General features: G+C 53.3%; 2 protein-coding genes across 4 annotated transcripts in view; both read left to right on the forward strand.

Annotated features, from left to right (window-relative positions):
- Positions 1-16,720, forward strand: part of LOC127556503 (platelet glycoprotein VI-like) — a 73,412-nt gene that overhangs the window by 30,736 nt on the left and 25,956 nt on the right. The window contains exon 7 of one of the 3 annotated variants that reach the window (XM_051989698.1): positions 3,603-3,989. The exons of 1 other annotated variant lie outside the window; for it this stretch is intronic. Coding sequence is in view for 1 of the 2 variants with exons in the window: in XM_051989699.1 (XP_051845659.1) it covers positions 14,256-14,332 (77 nt within the window). In the remaining variant the exon portion in view is untranslated. Of the gene's footprint in view, positions 1-3,602; positions 3,990-14,255; positions 14,481-16,720 lie in introns of those variants that run through there. One more of the 3 variants, XM_051989699.1, reaches the window with a different exon arrangement.
- Positions 219-16,092, forward strand: LOC127556506 (leukocyte immunoglobulin-like receptor subfamily A member 5). Its single transcript, XM_051989702.1, has 5 exons — positions 219-341; positions 11,453-11,488; positions 11,648-11,932; positions 13,644-13,937; positions 15,814-16,092. The coding sequence occupies exons 1-5, from the start codon at positions 308-310 to the stop codon at positions 15,984-15,986; spliced, it is 822 nt and encodes a 273-aa protein (XP_051845662.1). The 5' UTR covers positions 219-307; the 3' UTR covers positions 15,987-16,092.

Genomic DNA, 16,720 nt, shown 5'->3' on the forward strand with positions numbered 1-16,720 from the left:
ACAGACCCCAAGGAGCCCAACTCCTGCCAATTGGGAGGGGGCGGGGGACACACTGAGGCTGACACCTCACACTTCCCTGAGGATCTCTCCCAGGTTCTGAGGCCGGAATCAGCACCAAAAAAGCAAGAATTGCTCCATCTGTCACAAGGTGACCGCCGTCATCCCTCCCCCACAGTGTGGGGCCATAAAGAAGCAGCACCCACAAGGAGGAAGGGGAAGTTTGGTGACCTCAGAGCAGAGCCAGCCCTGCTCGCGTCCTGTGCCTCGGTCCGGGTCAGCCAGCAGCCCCCCTCCCACTGGGACCACCATGAGCCCCGCCCTCTCTGCCCTGCTGTGCCTCGGTGAGTCCTAAGAAGCCTCCACGATGGAGGGGACGTTACAGAGCCCCAGGTCCCGCCCGCCCCACCCCCATTTTGTGGGGAAGAAGGGGCCTGGCAAGATGGGGGAGGGGGGAGGAGCTGGAAGGGGGGGTCTCTGAGCCAGGCTCTAGGTCCTGTCTCCTTGCTCTGGGGGGCCTGGGTGGGGAGGGTGTGGGGACTGACCAACAGTAATCAGGGTCCTCTCTGCCAGGGCTGTGTCTGGGCCACAGGATGAGGGCACAGGCAGGTGAGTCCTTCCCCCTCCCCACCTCTCTCTTCCTCCCCTTCCCCCCACCCAGAGCAGACAGCTCTCCAGGAGAGGGAGGTGGGGGGGATCCACGGCTTGAATGGGGGACCCAGTTCGGGGGAGCATAGACAGGGGGATCCCCTGGAGCTGACACCTCTCATTCCCTTGCAGACGAGCTCCCCAGACCCTCCCTCAGGGCAGAGAATGGGTCCCTGGGGCCCCTCGGGAGAAGGGTGACCTTCAGGTGCCGGGGGTCACTGGGGGCTGTTGAATACCTTCTGGAGAAATATGTGGGATCTGAATTCCGACATATCGACTCTGAGCCATCACAGGAAGATGAGGTCGAGTTTTCCATCCCACGGATGACACTGAATCACGCAGGGAACTACTCCTGCCGCTACAGAAAAGAGTCCAACTGGTCAGAGTTCAGTGACCCCCTGGAGCTGGTGGTCACGGGTGAGGAAGTCCCGGTCACTCCTTCCCTCGGGCAGGGCTGGCGCGGGGTCCCAGCAGCCCCTGAGCTCCTCCCCAGCCCAGCCTGGTCCCGAGCTGCCCTCTGACCCTGCCCCTCTGCCTTCTACCCTCTCCCTGCCTCTGCTCTCCCCTGGGGCTAGAAGTGGGGGAAGGGAGTCAGCATTTATGCAGCACCTACTGTGTGCCAAGCATGTTACATTATTATACCATGAGAGCCTCACAATAACTGCCAGCTGAATCCCATCTTACAGGTGGGAAAACTGAGGTGAATAGAGAGGAAGTGACTAGCCTAGGATCATCTTGCTGGAAAGTGTCTGAGGCTGGATTTGCTCTCCTCACTCCAGGCCAGGGCTTTGGCCTCTGCACCTCCAGCTGCCTCAGTCAGGTCCCATTTGGGGACAAAGCAGAGGCAGGAGGTTCAGCTCGGGGCTCAGGAGTCCAGACAGAGCTGGTGGGCCATCTCCCCCTCCCAGCCCTGACCCTCTCAAGACAGAGGAGAGTAGAGGGGCGGGCTGCTACTCTGGGTCCTCCCCCAGCTCAGACCTAGGCACAGGGAGGGGGGGTGTTTCTGTTTCTGTCTCTCTCTCTCCCTTCCTCCCTCCCTCCCTCCCCCTCTCTGTTTCTCCCCACTCTCTTTCCTTCTCTCTCTTCCTTCCCTCTGGCTGTTTCCCTCCCCCTACTCAATCATCCCCTTTCCTTTTTTCCCCCAGAGGTTTCTAAGGCTCTTTTTTCTACCCCAAAACCTGGAACATTTGCTTTTTCTGGATGTGAATTAAAACTCCAGCCCATCCTGGGGTCCAGGCAGGCCCAGGCCAGCCCCCCCAGCAGCCAGATCTGCCCCCCCCCAAGGAGAAGCCTTCCAGCCCTAACTCCGGCCCCACCTCCCACAGACCGCTATGGCCCCCCCTCCCTCTCGGCCTGGCCCAGCTCCCCGGTGGCCGAAGGACAGGCCGTGACCCTCCGGTGCTATTCAGGGAATCGCCATGACCGCTCTGCCCTGTACAAGGACGGAGAACAAGTCACCAAAGCCCCGGCCCAGCTCCTTGCTCAGGGCTCTCAGGCCGATTTCTCCATCCCTGCTGTGAACTCCACCCACAGAGGGACGTACCGATGCTACAGCTTTCAGAGTCGCTTCCCCTATCAGTGGTCATCCCCCAGTGACCCCCTGGAGCTCAGGGTCACAGGTGAGAGACCCCGGCCCTCCCCCTCCCTCCCAGCCCTCCTAAGCTCCCTCCCTGGTCCTGGGGTACTATACTATCTGCTCAGGGCCCTGCCCCAGAAGCCAGGAAGGCAGGTGGGAGGCTCAGAGGGAGGCAGGGAGGGTCTGGACAATGGGTCATGCTCAGAGAAGGCAAACCCTGGGCCTCTGCACCCTGGCCCCTCTAGACCCCTCCCCATTGGCTGCCAGTCCAGTTACCCACATACAGACAATATCTCCAGGTCCCAGGAAAGGGGGTTGAGGAGGCCAGGGCTGAGCCAGTGGGGGAGAGTAATACCCACAAGCCCCTCACACTTCTCCCTCTTTGTTCCAGGAACCTCAAAGGATCCTCCCCTCCCCTACAGCCCTGGAGACACCCAAGCTCTGACCCCCTCCCCACCCAGTGAGTAACAGGCATCCTCAGCACAGGGACAGTCTCTGTTCCTCTCCTGCTCCTGCAGCCTAAGCCACAGCTGGGTCCCCCTGTCTCGGAGCGTGAGGAGGGATGGAGGCCTGGGACACAGGCAGGAGGAACTCCAAGCTGGGAAGGAGGAAGATCCCGGCTGCCAGGAAGGGGCTGGGGAGGTGGGAGCAGAGATGGATGAGGCAGCCCCAACCTGCTCCCTTCTCTCTCCTCCCCATCAGTCCCCAGGGCCTCCCCCCACCCACCCACGCAGCCACAGCAGGGACTATGGGGAGGGGGCTCTGCTTGTGCCATCCCTGGCATGGCCAGGCTCACACAGAGAGGAAGTGGCTGAGGTGGGATCTGAACTCGGCTCTTCCTCCCCCCAAGCTTCATGCTCTGCCCACTCCCCGAGCTGGTCCCAATATGGTGGGAGATGAAGAAGAAGGGGAAGGAGAGGAAGTGAGGGCAGGGGGAAGAGGGACCTGGGCCTGACTCGGGGGCCTGCAGAGGAAGCCCTGAGGGGGACGAGGAAGTGGGGAGCCCTCAGCCCCTCCCTCAGGCTTCTCTCTCAGGGCCCCGCCCTCAGCCCCTTCCCCAGCCTCTCTGCTAGGGAGTGACCAGGACTCCCAGCCCAGGGACAGGGGCTGGGGCTGGGCCTGGGATGAGAGGAATCCTGCACCCCCCATGGGGGCCCGAGATCGGGAGGCCTTGTCCCTCTCCCAGTGACTTCTCTCCCCTCCCAGGTCCTGTAGCCCAGGATTACACGGTGGGCAACGTCATCCGCCTCAGTCTGGCCGGGCTGGTGCTTGTCCTCCTGGGGGTCCTGCTGACTGAAGCCTGGAATAGCTGCAGGGGACGCCCAGGGGGAGCTCCCGCATCTTCTGACAGAAGGGAAGGCGGGGCTGGGGGGCCCTGAAGGCTCGGATCCCAAAGACTCCCGGAGTCCTGCCCACACCCAGATGGAGGAAGGGTCCAGCATGTGGGGGGTCTACACCAGTCTCATCATTGGGTGGCGAGTGTCCACACCATCCCCATCAAGGGTCCGGCAGGAGCCATCCACCTGAGCCTTCTCCCGAACAGCTTTGGCCATCATGGCTCTGGGGGCCCTAGGCCCACCCTGACCAGCGGCAGGACCCCCTGCTTCCCCCACGACCTCTCCCAAATCAGATTCCCCACGCCCGGGACAAGCCCACCCTCCGCTGGCCTGGCCCACAAACGCTCTCTGCCCCGAGCCCTCCTCACTTCTGCTGCCTGGAGTTGCAGACCCGGCTCCTGATGTTCACAAGAAGGCATTTGCACCCCAGGGTCCCTGTGACCCGAGTCAACCTTCCTGTGGGATCTAAAGGCGCTGCCCTCGCTGCCACCTGGAGCTGCTTCATCACAGCCCGAGGCTCTTGTCTCAGATGCTCAACGTGCCCCTTGCCCGTGACCACCAGTGCCCCCAGAGGGCGCCCTTCCCCCAAAGGGCCACTGGTCCTGATTCTCTCCTCAAAGGTCCAGATTTTGCTCCATGGCCCTGCCTGGGGGAGATGTGATTGGCGTCAGTGGGGGGGGGGGGGAAGAGGAGGGGAGAGAAGAGACATCCACTCTTCTGACATCCAGCTGCTGGAGAAAGGCACCATTCCAGCCCCTGCCAGGAAGAAGCACCCAGGACAGGAGCTGCCCGTCTCCACTGGGTCCTGGGGGAATTTCCCCTTGGCTGAGACTCAGCTCTCCTTCTGGCTGAGCTGAGCCACCTCCTTCCCAGAGGGAGAAAGACCTTTACCCGTTTACCTGCCCCATGTGCTCCCATGGATCCCTTCTCTCCGTTCCGTGCTGCCGTTCACCTGCATAAATGGTTCTTTGCTATTGGCTGAGCTTATTCACTGTGGAATTGGCATCTGGAGGGAAGGCAGCCCAGCCTCCCATAGGCAGCTTGGGGCCCTCCTTGCCCACTGAGGGATAGAGACCGGGAGGGCTTGAAGCTAAAAGGCATTTGTGAGCAACATATAGAATTGTATTTCCATATAGGGACCAAGACAAAGGTCACATCCGCTGACCCAGTTAGTTGTATAAAAGAAGCTCTCGAACCACTGAACTCATAAACTGACAAAAATCACCCCAGAACAAGAAGGGAGGAAAGGCAACTGCAAGCACTGAGTGGGCGTGCTTAAGGAGTCATGGGCAACCCCGAAGGGGGAGCTTCTGCCATTTCGAACATGGATTGCCTGATGAGGGAGGGCTAACATGTCCAAGAGAAACATGCAGTGAGAGGACCAGGAAGTGTGTTAACATTGTCCTCCCCAGACAGTTGGGGTGATGAGGGAGGGACTCTTTGCTTCTAGATAAAAAATAAAAGGCTCAGTCCTGCATCTATAAATATGGTAACCTTGCCCCCCCACAAGAGCATAGTGTATTTTTTGAAAGAACCTTAAATAAAGCAACGTTCTTGTGCAAAAATGTTGGTAGCAGCTCTTCTTGTGGTAACAAAGAATTGGAAAATAAGTCGATGCCCAGCAGTTGGGGAATGGCTGGACAAGCTGTGGTACATGAAGGTTGTGGAATATTATTGCTCTATAAAAACTGATGAATCAGCCAATTTTAGAAAGTCCTGGGAAGATTTACACTAATTGATGGTGAGCCAGACAAGCAGAACCAGGGATACATTGCAGCAAGATGTGCCACGATCAACTCTGAAAGACTTGTTCTTCTCGGTGGTGCAGTGATCCAGAGACATCCCACTAGACTTTGCACAGAAAATGCCATCTGCACCCAGAAAAAATCTAAGGAGACTGAATGTCAATCAACACATGCCATGTTCACTTCTTTTTTTTCCATTATTTTATCTCTCCTATTTTTTTTGTTTCTTCCCTTTTGCTCTGATCCTTCTCTCCCAACATGATTCATAAAACAATGTGTGTTAAAAATAAGAAATAAAAGAGAGAAAGTGTGGTCCCATGAGTGTATGGCTTTGGGTGAGGAAAAATGAGTGCTTGCTCTTAAATCTGGCAGAGTTGAGGAAGATCAGGAGCTTGAAAGCTGAGAATACTGTCATGACAGCATCCCCAACAAGCTTCTCTGACCACTTTGGGTCTCAAACCCAAGCTATTTGGGACAAAACGGAAAGATATGTTAAACATCTAGAAGTCGGGTCTAAAATTCCAGGCAGCAAAAGACTTGGGCTGAAAAAACTAGTTCTGTGTGTGGGACAGCAACTTTCATACCAATTCATATCAGAGACTCGCAAGGGAAAAAGAAAAAAATAAGGATTTATTACCATTTGGGGAGGAAGGGCAACTCCCAACAGACAAGGTTTCAGTAGAGGAATGCAAAGCACAAGCTGCAAAACTCAAAATTTATAGCCCCTATGCGCAGCACTCCCCCAACTGTTCTGCCACTTTCTAGGGGAGTCCAAGCTTACACCCTAAATGCAGAAAGTCTATCCCAGGAACAAAAGATTACTAGTAAATAACAAACTCTTTAACCATTAGGTGCTTAAATGCTAATGAAGAGGTTGGGGAACAGGGAAGGAAATGTTCATCTAAGACACTTGAACACCTGCAGCTTCGAGCTATACTTCAACCTGTTATTGCAAAGTCTCAAGTCATAGCTAGGGCATAAGTGAAGGCCACATTTCCATGAAATGTCTTCACTGAGTTTATCCCATTCATCTCCAAAAAACACAGAAGGAATAAATTCGTTCTTATCCCAAAAGTTAGGATCTTTGGGTTTGTCAAACACTAGATTGCTATAGTTGACTATTCTGTCTTGTGAACCTAACCTTTTCCACTGATCAACTAATCTATTTCTTAGCCAATACCAAATGGTTTTGGTGACTGCTGCTTTATAATTTAGTTTTAGATCAGATACAGTTGGGCCACCTTCATTTGATTTTTTTTTTCATTAATTTCCTTGAGATGCTTGACTTTTTATTGTTCCATATGAATTTTGTTGTTATTTTTTCTAGGTCATTAAAATATTTTCTTGGAAGTCTGATTGGTATAGCACTAAATAAATAGATTAGTTTAGGGAGTATTGTCATCTTTATTATATTCGCTCGGCCGATCCAAGAGCACTTAATATTTTTCCAATTATTTAACTCTGACTTAATTTGTATGGAAACTTTTTTGTAATTTTGCTCATATAATTCCTGACTTTTCTTTGGTAGATAGATTCCCAACTATTTTATGGTATCAACAGTTATTTTGAATGGAATTTCTCTTTGTATCTCTTATTGTTGGATTTTGTTGGTGATGTATAAAAATGCTGAGGATTTGTGAGGATTTATTTTGTATCCCGCTACTTTGCTAAAATTATGAATTATTTCTAATAGCTTTTTAGTAGAATCTCTGGGGTTCTCTAGGTATACCATCATATCATCTGCAAAGAGTGATAGTTTGGTTTCCTCACTGCCTACTCTAATTCCTTTAATCTCTTTCTCGACTCTTATTGCAGAGGCTAGTGTTTCTAATACAATATTGAATAATAATGGTGATAGTGGGCAACCTTGCTTCACTCCAGATCTTACTGGGAAAGGTTCCAGTTTTTCTAGCTATCTTCAGGTGACATTGGGAGTCTGAATATCACTCAGAATGATAGGAAACCATTCCCAGGACTAGCCCCAGTCGAACGATGGGCACGTTTGCTTATTTCTCCTCAAGCTGGAGCTGCAAACAAAATACCTTAAATCCAGGAAGACAGATTGTCCATTAACCCTGGGAGGTAGATGATGTCACCTGAAGATAGCTAGAATATTGTAACACTAGCCTAAAAGCATAATAACCCTGGCACTCACATTAATAAATAGAGATGGCAAAGCACATCTTCCACTTGGCCTTGGATATTCATTCACACTCTCAGTTATTAACTGGAGTTGGACTCCAACACTCCTCCATGTATAAGTCTGGTAAACTTTTTAAAATAATGTAACTAGCCCTAAGCTGCGATTAGAATTTGTTACTGGAGATAAAATCTCTTGGGACCGTAACTGATATTCTTTTGAGTTCTGAATTTGATTGGCTGATGATTAAGTCAGTAACCCAGCAATGGAGAGAAATGCCCTAAGTTAGTCAGAGGAACGCCTTCCTGAACGGTCACGGGGGACTCTGATTATGGAATTTCCAAGTTTCTTCATTGATCTGAGAGCCAGGGATTAAACGCTCTTTCTGCTCGTGTTGCAGTAACATCAGGTCTTTCTAAATCACATAAAAGATATGATGTTGTTACATTGTAGCCAGACATTAATATTAAATAGTAACTACCCACAGTAATCTGTGCACCACAAAATAATCCCAAATTGTCTATTTCTGGGGCCTTGTTGCTGTTCCAGGCATTCATCGCCAAAGTTATACTGAATTTTGGGCAAACATGCTTTCCCGATGCTTACATGGTCACATGGGTGACTCCCAGATCTAGTCCATCCACGTGCTAGCAGCTCTTGCTTAGTCTAGAAGGTCAACATGTCCCATCCTCTGCCTTGGTTGCAGAGAAGTAGTCAGCCTGCCGAACATCAGTCCTCAGCTGTACAGAGTGTGTCAGACCTGCAGGGCTTATTAGGAGCTCTGCTCTCTGCTCACCCGCTGCAGAATTTAGGGAGTTAATTATTTTCACCTTTACTAGAAAATTAAGAGGAAACCACAACTAAGGCTCTCTGGCTATTACTTGGGAACATTCTAAAGCTGTTAACTAAGTTTTGTGGACTCATCGATACGGTAAACCTAAAACTGGTCATTACTGTGTGTGGAGCATGAGGGACAAGATGAAAGAAGCCTCATCAACTAACCTTCAAGAATGAGGGAGTGCAGCACTTTTTTCCCCTTTCACAGAGTGGGGGAAAGTGGGACTATTAAACAGCACAGTCCAGCAAAGTGCTAAGAACAGCGGGGGTGGGCATCAGCAAGCTCAGCCCCCTGCCTGGGTCTCTGTGGACTCCCCTTCATTTGTGAGCTTGCCAGGTTTCTAGGAACCATCAGGGTGAGCAGGGTCATCAGCCCCAAGAACTGAGCCTGTTTAGGATTTATAGTTTCCAAACAAGGAACGTGTTCACTAAGAATCCCCAAGCTGGTTTTGATGAGGTTTAGATTTGGGAACTCAAATGAAATTAGGGTTTCTGGTCGTCAGGGAGTTCAATAAGGTCTAGTAGTCCCCCTTAACTATCTATACCAAATAAGGTAGAGGATTTGGCTCCTCTGCCACCCCTCAGAATTCAGCACAAGAGTAGGGAGTTTGGGGGACTCCCTTCTGGCGGTGCAGAGGCTCCCTGTAAAGGAATTCACAGACCCGAAAACCTAGATTGATAAAAGAGGTTTATTATGGGGATTGCAAGTAAGGTTAAAGTCTGGTTAAGGAAATAGGTGAGGATAAAGGTGAGGTGTTCACCTCCCATTCTGCCATGGAAAGTTGGCTTCTTCTCTGCCAAGGACTCTCCTCCAGCACCAGTGGTTACCTGCAACCTGGATTGGCCATCTGCCAGAAAGGTTTTGCCAGATGTGGCCATGAGGGGGTGAAAGGAGCCCCAGCAAAGGGAGGCCAGGTGTTCGGGAGCTGGGGGGCTCCCAGGGAGAGGCCTGAACTGCCGTCCAAGGCACTGCCTGAGACACGCAGGGAGAAGCACTGACTCCTTAGATGAACCTTTGCTTCTTGAGTGGGGCTTTGGGGCCTTCTCCACTTCCTTGCATTGACAAGATTCTCCTGGGCCCAGATCCTGTAGCAGATCAGATGGCCAGGTTACCATGGCAACCTCTGAGCTTGTTTTTCTCCCATAAAAGAACCTACTTGTCCCCAGTTCTCCGAGGCCTCATCAGAAACGCCCCCATTATGTAGGACACAAACCCTCCAGGCCCCTCACCTGCCTTAGGCATCCTTGCCCTTCTTAATGGCCAGTTCCTCTAAGGAACTTAACCTTTGTCTTCCTCCCTGTTAATGGCTAAAAGTCCCTTTGGGAAATGAGTCTCCTCCCAGCAGTGTCCCAAAATCTTTACTTTGTGATTTGAAAAAGGGCTAAGGCTCCAATTCTTTTGAGGCACTTTGCAAACCTTGCCCTGAGCCCCAATAAGTTTGGGTCCAATCACACAGCCCAGCAGCCACAGGGGGCGCCACAGCTTCCTGGAGCCACAGGTAACAATTGGCTGACTTGTGAACCCCAAGAGTAGATAAGCAGCTGGAGCACTGGAGGAGCAGCTTCTCCCTGAGCGCCCCATACACCCCAAAAGGAGGAATCCTGTCCTGGGACCTGAGCCTCCAGTCTGTGGCCAGCTGGGAGTCCCAGGCCTCCCATCCACAGAAGGCAGAGGCCCAGGCCGGCCCGAGGATGGGGCTGGAGACAATAAGGTTCTTGGGGAAACTCCAGAACAGACCCCCCCCACTCTGGGGGCCTAAGGCAACAGCTCCCCAAGCAGGTTTCAAGCCGAGGACAGGATCTGGTCCCCAGGGTAAGATTCACAGACTGGGGAGTCCAACACCTGCCAATTGGGAGGGGGCAGGGGGTCTGTGAGGCTGACACCTCATGCTTCCCTGTAAAGCAGGTTGCGGTCCCTTTAAGAAACTGTATTTCCTATTGATCTGGGATTCCTTTCAGATTCCCAGCCCCTCCTGGCTGAGCCATGTCCTCCCCAGACAAGTGTCCTTCCCGGATGCCGGAGCCTTTGATTCACAAATCCTGGTCAAAAGCATCCCTGTGAATTCCAATAGGAGATCTGGGCTTGTCCCAGCCCCGGCCAGATCTGAGCTAACTCGGGCTCTCCCAGCTCCCACCGGTTCTGATCCGCTCGGGCTTCCCACCTCTACCAAGACAAGGAATATAACGAGCTTCCATCAACTAAGATCTTTGCAGACGGACATCAGCAGCTCCCTTTTCTGCCAGGACCTTCTGCCCACTGAGAACTGCATCCTCAGGGCAAAACCCCATTTTCCATACATCTGCCCGCTGGAATAACATTCTTTCCAGTGTCATCCTCTCCTTATCCTCACCTATTTCCCAGCCAAACTTCCTGCCTCTGTCAGGATTTCTAACCTTACTTCCAATCCCCATAATAATCCTCTTTTACCAATCTAGTTTTCAGGTCTGTGAATTCCTTTACAGGGAGCCTCTGCCCCGCCAGAAGGGAGTCCCCAAAACTCCCTGCCCTTGCACTGAATCCCAAGGGGTGCAGGGAAGCCAAACCTCTCCATTTGGTTCCCTGAACCCCGAACCTGCCACTAGAGCTTATCATTTAACTCCCTGACCACCAGAAACCCTCATCTCATTTTGGTTCCCTAAATCTAGACCTCATCACCTGGGGATTTTTCTCAGGTTCTGGGGCCAGAATTAACACCAAAAAAGCAAGAATTGCTCCATCTGTCACAAGGTGACTGTCCCCACCCCTCCCCCATGCCATCAAGGAGGCAGTACCCACAAAGAGGAAGGGGAAGTTTGGGAACCTCAGGGCAGAGCCAGCCCTGCTCACATCCTGTGCCTCGAACCAGGTCGGCCTAAAGCCCCCCCTCCCACTGGGACCACCATGAGCCCCGCCCTCTCTGCCTTGCTGTGCCTCGGTGAGTCCTAAGAAGCCCCCACGATGGAGGGGACTTTACAGAGCCCCAAGTTCAGCCTGCCCCACCCCCATTTTGTGTGGGAGAAGGGGCCTGACAAGTCAGAGATCAGCCAGAAAGATGGGGGAGAGGGGAGGAGCTGGAAGCCCCCGGGGGGGTGTCTTTGAGCCCAGGCTCTGGGTCCTGGATCTTTGCTCCGGGGGGGCTGGGTGGCAAGGGTGTGGGGACTGACCAACAGTAATCAGGGTCTTCTCTGCCAGGGCTGTGTCTGGGCCACAGGATGAGGGCACAGGCAGGTGAGTCCTTCCTCCTCCCCCAGAGCAGACAGCTCCCCAGGAGAGGGAGGTGGGGGGGGGGGTCTGGGCTGGATGGGCAGGGCTTGAAGGGGGGACCCAGTTCAGGGAGCAGAGAGCAAGGGGGATTCCCTGGAGCTGACACCTCTCATTCCCTTCCAGACAAGCTCCCCAGACCCTCCCTCAGGGCAGAGAATGGGTCCCTGGGGCCCCTAGGGAGAAGGGTGACCTTCAGGTGCCGGGGGTCACCGGGGGCTGTTGAATACTTTCTGGAGAAAAAGCTGGGCCGTGAATTAAAACGTATCGAGTATGTGGAATCAGAGGAAGTTGAGGTCGAGTTTTCCATCCCACGGATGACACTGAATGACACAGGGATCTACTTCTGTCACTACAGAACAGCGTCCCTCTGGTCAGAGCTCAGTGACCCCCTGGAGCTGGTGGCCACAGGTGAGGAAGTCCAGGTCACTCCTTCCCTCAGGCAGGGCTGGCTCGGGGTCCCAGCAGCCCCTGAGCTCCTCCCCAGCCCCGCCTGGCCCCAAGCTGCCCTCTGACCCTGCCCTTCTGTTCTCTACCTTATCCCTGCCTCTGCTCTCCCTCTGGGGCTAGAAGTGGGGGAAGGGGAGTCAGCTTTCTACAGCACCTACTATGTGCCAAGCCCTTTACATCATGCCATGAGATCCTCTGTTTTGGGCCGGAAGTCTGAACTTGAAACAGATTCCTACAAGGCACTAAGTCAGTGGAATTGAGGAGACAGTGGTTAGCTAGTTCAGCATGGTCCAATATGATTGATTTAATCCAGTGATTCGGGAACTTTTGTTTTCAGTATCTTTATCCTATTAAAAATGATTGAGGATCTCTCCAAAGCGTTTTTGTTTATCTGAATTATATTTATAGACATTCACCATATTGGAAATAAAAATATTTTTGAATGTCTAGACCCTGTGAAAGGGTTTCAGAGATCCCCAGGATTCTCTAGACCATACTTTGAGAACCACCGATCTCATCCTACAGCATAATGGTTCCCTAGGATATAATGGCTGGTTATACTCAGTGTAGAGCCTAGAAGCTGGGACTCAGAAAGCCCTCAGATTCAGAGAGCCAGAAAAGACAAGAGAACCGGCGGCAGGAGCTCAAGCTCTCAGAACCAAGGAGAGATCCATTCCCTCTCAGTCGGGCTCCTGGGGGACGGAGAGGCTTGGAGGGAGCCAGGGAAGACAAGCGAGCCGGAGGCTGGGATTCCTTCATCCCATGTCACACCATCCTGCTGGCCGGCTCCCCTTAGCTTCACCACTGAAACCAAGGCTTGGGAAGGCCTCTAAGGTTTGCCCCAGGGGCCCGGGAAAGGAAACTAGATTGTGAAGGAGATAATAGAGGATGTGAACTTTAACACCTGACTGTTCTTATGGTGATTACTGAGCTGAAACAAAGGCTGTCCCAGAGACCCCCAGGAAAACCAAACCAAAGAACATTACAATGCTCATAGTAACTCCAGCCCCAGGGGTCTCTGTAGGAGTCAGAGTAGAAGGGAACTGGGAATCCCAGAAACGCCTCTTATTGTCCACAGTGAGAGCAGCCTCTGCTTTGGGGGTGGTAGCCAGCCCACTCCCGTCATAACCAGCCATAACTGCCCCCACTGGGACACTCACCCCCTCAGTGAAGAGAATCTATGAGAGGGGACCAAGGACTGGGGCTCCCAGCCCCCTACCAGGGAGGAAGCCTCCCAGACCATGGCTCCTTCCCCAGAACTGACCCAAATTTGTGTCTCTCTGTATCTGAAACTCTCTCTTCCTTGCCTCCTGTCTTTGTCTCTGTATCTTTTTCTGTCTGTCACTCTCTGCATCTTCTCTTCCTCCCTGTCTCTCTCTCCCTCGCTTCCTCCCTCTCTCTCTGTCTCTCCCCACTCTCTTTCCTTCTCTCTCTTCCTTCCTTCTGGCTTTTTCCCTCCCCCTACTCAACCAGCCACTTTCCTTTCTTCCCCCAGAGGTTTCCAAGGCCCTTTTCCTACCCCAAAACCTGCAATATTTGTCCTTTTCTGGATTTGAGTTAACTCTCCAGCCCATCCTGGGGTCCAGGCAGGCCCAGGCCAGCCCCCCCAGCAGCCAGATCTGCCCCCCCCAGGAGAAGCCTTCCAGCCCTAACTCCGCCCCTCCTCCCACAGACCGCTATGACCCGCCCTCCCTCTCAGCCTGGCCCAGCTCCCCGGTGGCCGAAGGAGAGGCCGAGACCCTCCGGTGCTATTCAGGGAATCGCTATGACCGCTCTGCCCTGTACAAGGATGGAGAACAAGTCACCAAAGCCCCGGCCCAGCTCCATAAATGGGGCTCTCAGGCCGATTTCCCCATCCCTGCCGTGACTCCTGCCCATGGAGGGACGTACCGATGCTACAGCTTTCACAGTCTCTCCCCCCATGAGTGGTCATTCCCCAGTGACCCCCTGGAGCTCAAGGTCACAGGTAAGAGACCCCAGCCCTCCCTCCCAGCCCTCCTAAGCTCCCTCCCTGGTCCTGGGACCTCCAGGGGCCAGGAGGGCAGGGGGGAGGCTCAGAGGGAGGAAGGGAGGGTCTGGACAATGGGTTGGACTCAGAGAAGGCCCCAGACTCTGGGCCTCTGCTCCCTGGCCCCTCTAGACCCCTCCCCATTGGCTGCCAGTCCAGTTACCCACACAGACAATATCTCCAGGTCCCAGGACAGGGGGTTGAGGAGGCCAGAGGTGAGTCAGTGGGGGAGAGTAATACCCACGAGCCCCTCCCCCTTCTCCCTCTTTGTTCCAGGAACCTCAAAGGATCCTCCCCTCCCCCACAACCCTGGAAATCCCCAAACTCTGACCCCCTCCCCACCCAGTGAGTAACAGGCATCCTCAGCACAGGGAGGGAGTCTTTGCTCCTCTCCTGCTCCTGCAGCCTAAGTCAGGGCCAAGTCCCCCCTGTCTTGGAGAGTGAAGAGGGATGGAGGCCTGGGACACAGGCAGGAGGAACTTCAAGCTGGGGACGAGGAAGATCCCGGCTGCCAGAAAGGGGTTGAAGAGGTGGGAGCAGAGATGGATGAGGCAGTGCCAAGCCGGGTCCCTTCTCTTTCTTCCCCATCAGTCCCCAGGGTCTCCCCCCTCACCCACGCAGCCACAGCAGGGACTATGGGGAGGGGACTCTGTGGTGTTCTCTTCTTTTATATAATATAAGATGGTTCTCTCTGGGAGCAGGTTTCTTGGGGAGGTTTTCTGGAGGCAGCCTTAGTTTCTGTTCCAAGTAATAATCACCCAAATGCAGCCCGGTGCTAAACGTTCAGATCTTTTATTGCTTCCTCCAAAACAGCCCAGTTAGTTTTTCTTAGAGGCCTCTCTCTCTGCTTGGTTGCAAGAACTCTTACAGTTGTCCTTTGCCTCTGCTTTCTTCAGCCTCCAGCCAGCACAAAGGTAGAAGATAGAAAGAATCTCTCCTGCCTCCGAGAGAGGGCTTGTCGCTCTCCATCTCCCAGAGTGCTCCTTCTGAGTCTTGTCTCCTTGCCTGGGGCTGGGCAGCTTTCTGGAGAGCCTTTCAGACCAGCCTTGGTCTCAGTGGGGGAAGTGCAGGAGGCCAGCCACCCTGGGGGGATGAATGAATCTGGTTGTGCCTCCGAGAGAGGGCTTGTGGGCTTCTATATCTCCCAGAGTGCTCCGTGTCTGTCCCAGAGTGCTCTCTGGCCCTAAGAGCTTCTTGCTTATATGAGCTCTCTAAAGGTGTGCACACAAGCATTGTTTCCATCAGTTCCACTTAGTGTCTTGTTTCTTCTGGCCATAACATCTCCTTGTAGGATCAGATCAATCACACTGGACCGGGCTGAATTAGATAATTATTGTCTCTATCAACTCTAATGACTTAACACTTTGTAAGGATTCCAACAGGGCTCTGCTTCTGCCATCCCTGGCATGGCCAGGCTCACACAGAGAGGAAGTGGCTGAGGTGGGATCTGAACTCGGTTCTTCCTCCCCACAAGCTTCATGCTCTGCCCACTCCCCGAGCTGTTCCCAACATGGCGGGAGACAAAGAAGGAGGGGGAGGAGAGGAAGGGAGGGCCAGGGGAAGAGGGACCTGGGCCTGACTCAGGGGCCTGCAGAGGAAGCCCTGAGGGGGAGGAATAGGGGAAGGAAGCTGCCTCAGCCCCTCCTTCAGGTTTTTCCCTCAGGGCCCCGCCCTCAGCCCCTTCCCCAGCCTCCTAGCCCAGGAGTGACCAGGACTCCCAGCCCAGGGACAGGGGCTGGGGCCGGGCCTGGGGTGGGAGAAATCCTGCCCCCTCCATGGGGGCCCGAGATCGGGGGGCCTTGTCCCTCTCCCAGTGACTTCTCTCCCCTCCCAGGTCCTGCAGCCCAGGATTACACGGTGGGCAACGTCATCCGCCTCAGTCTGGCCGGGCTGGTGCTCGTCCTCCTGGGGGTCCTGCTGGGTGAAGCCTGGAACAGCTGCAGGGGACACCCAGGGGGAGCTCCCGCATCTTCTGACAAAGGGGAAGGCGGGGCTGGGGGGCACTGAGGGCTCAAATCCCAAAGACTCCCAGAGTCCTGCCCACTCCCAGACAGAGGAAGGGCCCGGCATTTGGGGGGTCTACACCATCCCCATCATGGGTACGGCAGGAGCCATCCACCTGAGCCTCCTCCCGCACGCCTTTGGCCATCATGGCTCTGGGGGCCCTAAGCCCACCCTGACCAGCAGCAGGACCCCCTGCCTCCCCCCACGACCTCTCCCAAATCAGATTCCCCACGCCCGGGACAAGCCTGCCCTCCGCTGGCCCCGCCCACAAACGCTCTCCGTCCTGAGCTCTCCTCACGCCGCTGCCTGGAGTTGCAGACCCGGCTCCTGACGTTCACAAGAAGGCATTTGCACCCTGGGGTTGCCTTAATTGATAAGACCCAAATACTAAAACAGAGGAAACATACTAATTTCACTCCCAAAAAATTGCCTAACAGACTATATTTGATAGAATATCGTATACACTGTGATACCCCCAAGGCCAAATAGTTAATATTTTCAGGAAATACAGTTAAACCTACGCTTTTTTAAAATTCCTGGTTATATGTAGAAACATTATTTTTTGGTTATATATGTACATTATTTTTTTTACATACTTCCTTTTGAATCAGGAGTAGGACAGAAAAATCAGGAAAAAAAAGGAAAAAAACACAAAAAAAAAAATTAGAAGAAAAAGAATAACAGTAAATATAGCATGTGTTGATTTACATTCAGTCTCCATACCTGTACCTCAATGG

The sequence above is a fragment of the Antechinus flavipes genome, chromosome 3, assembly GCF_016432865.1.
Source record: "Antechinus flavipes isolate AdamAnt ecotype Samford, QLD, Australia chromosome 3, AdamAnt_v2, whole genome shotgun sequence".
Classification (NCBI taxonomy): domain Eukaryota; kingdom Metazoa; phylum Chordata; class Mammalia; order Dasyuromorphia; family Dasyuridae; genus Antechinus; species Antechinus flavipes.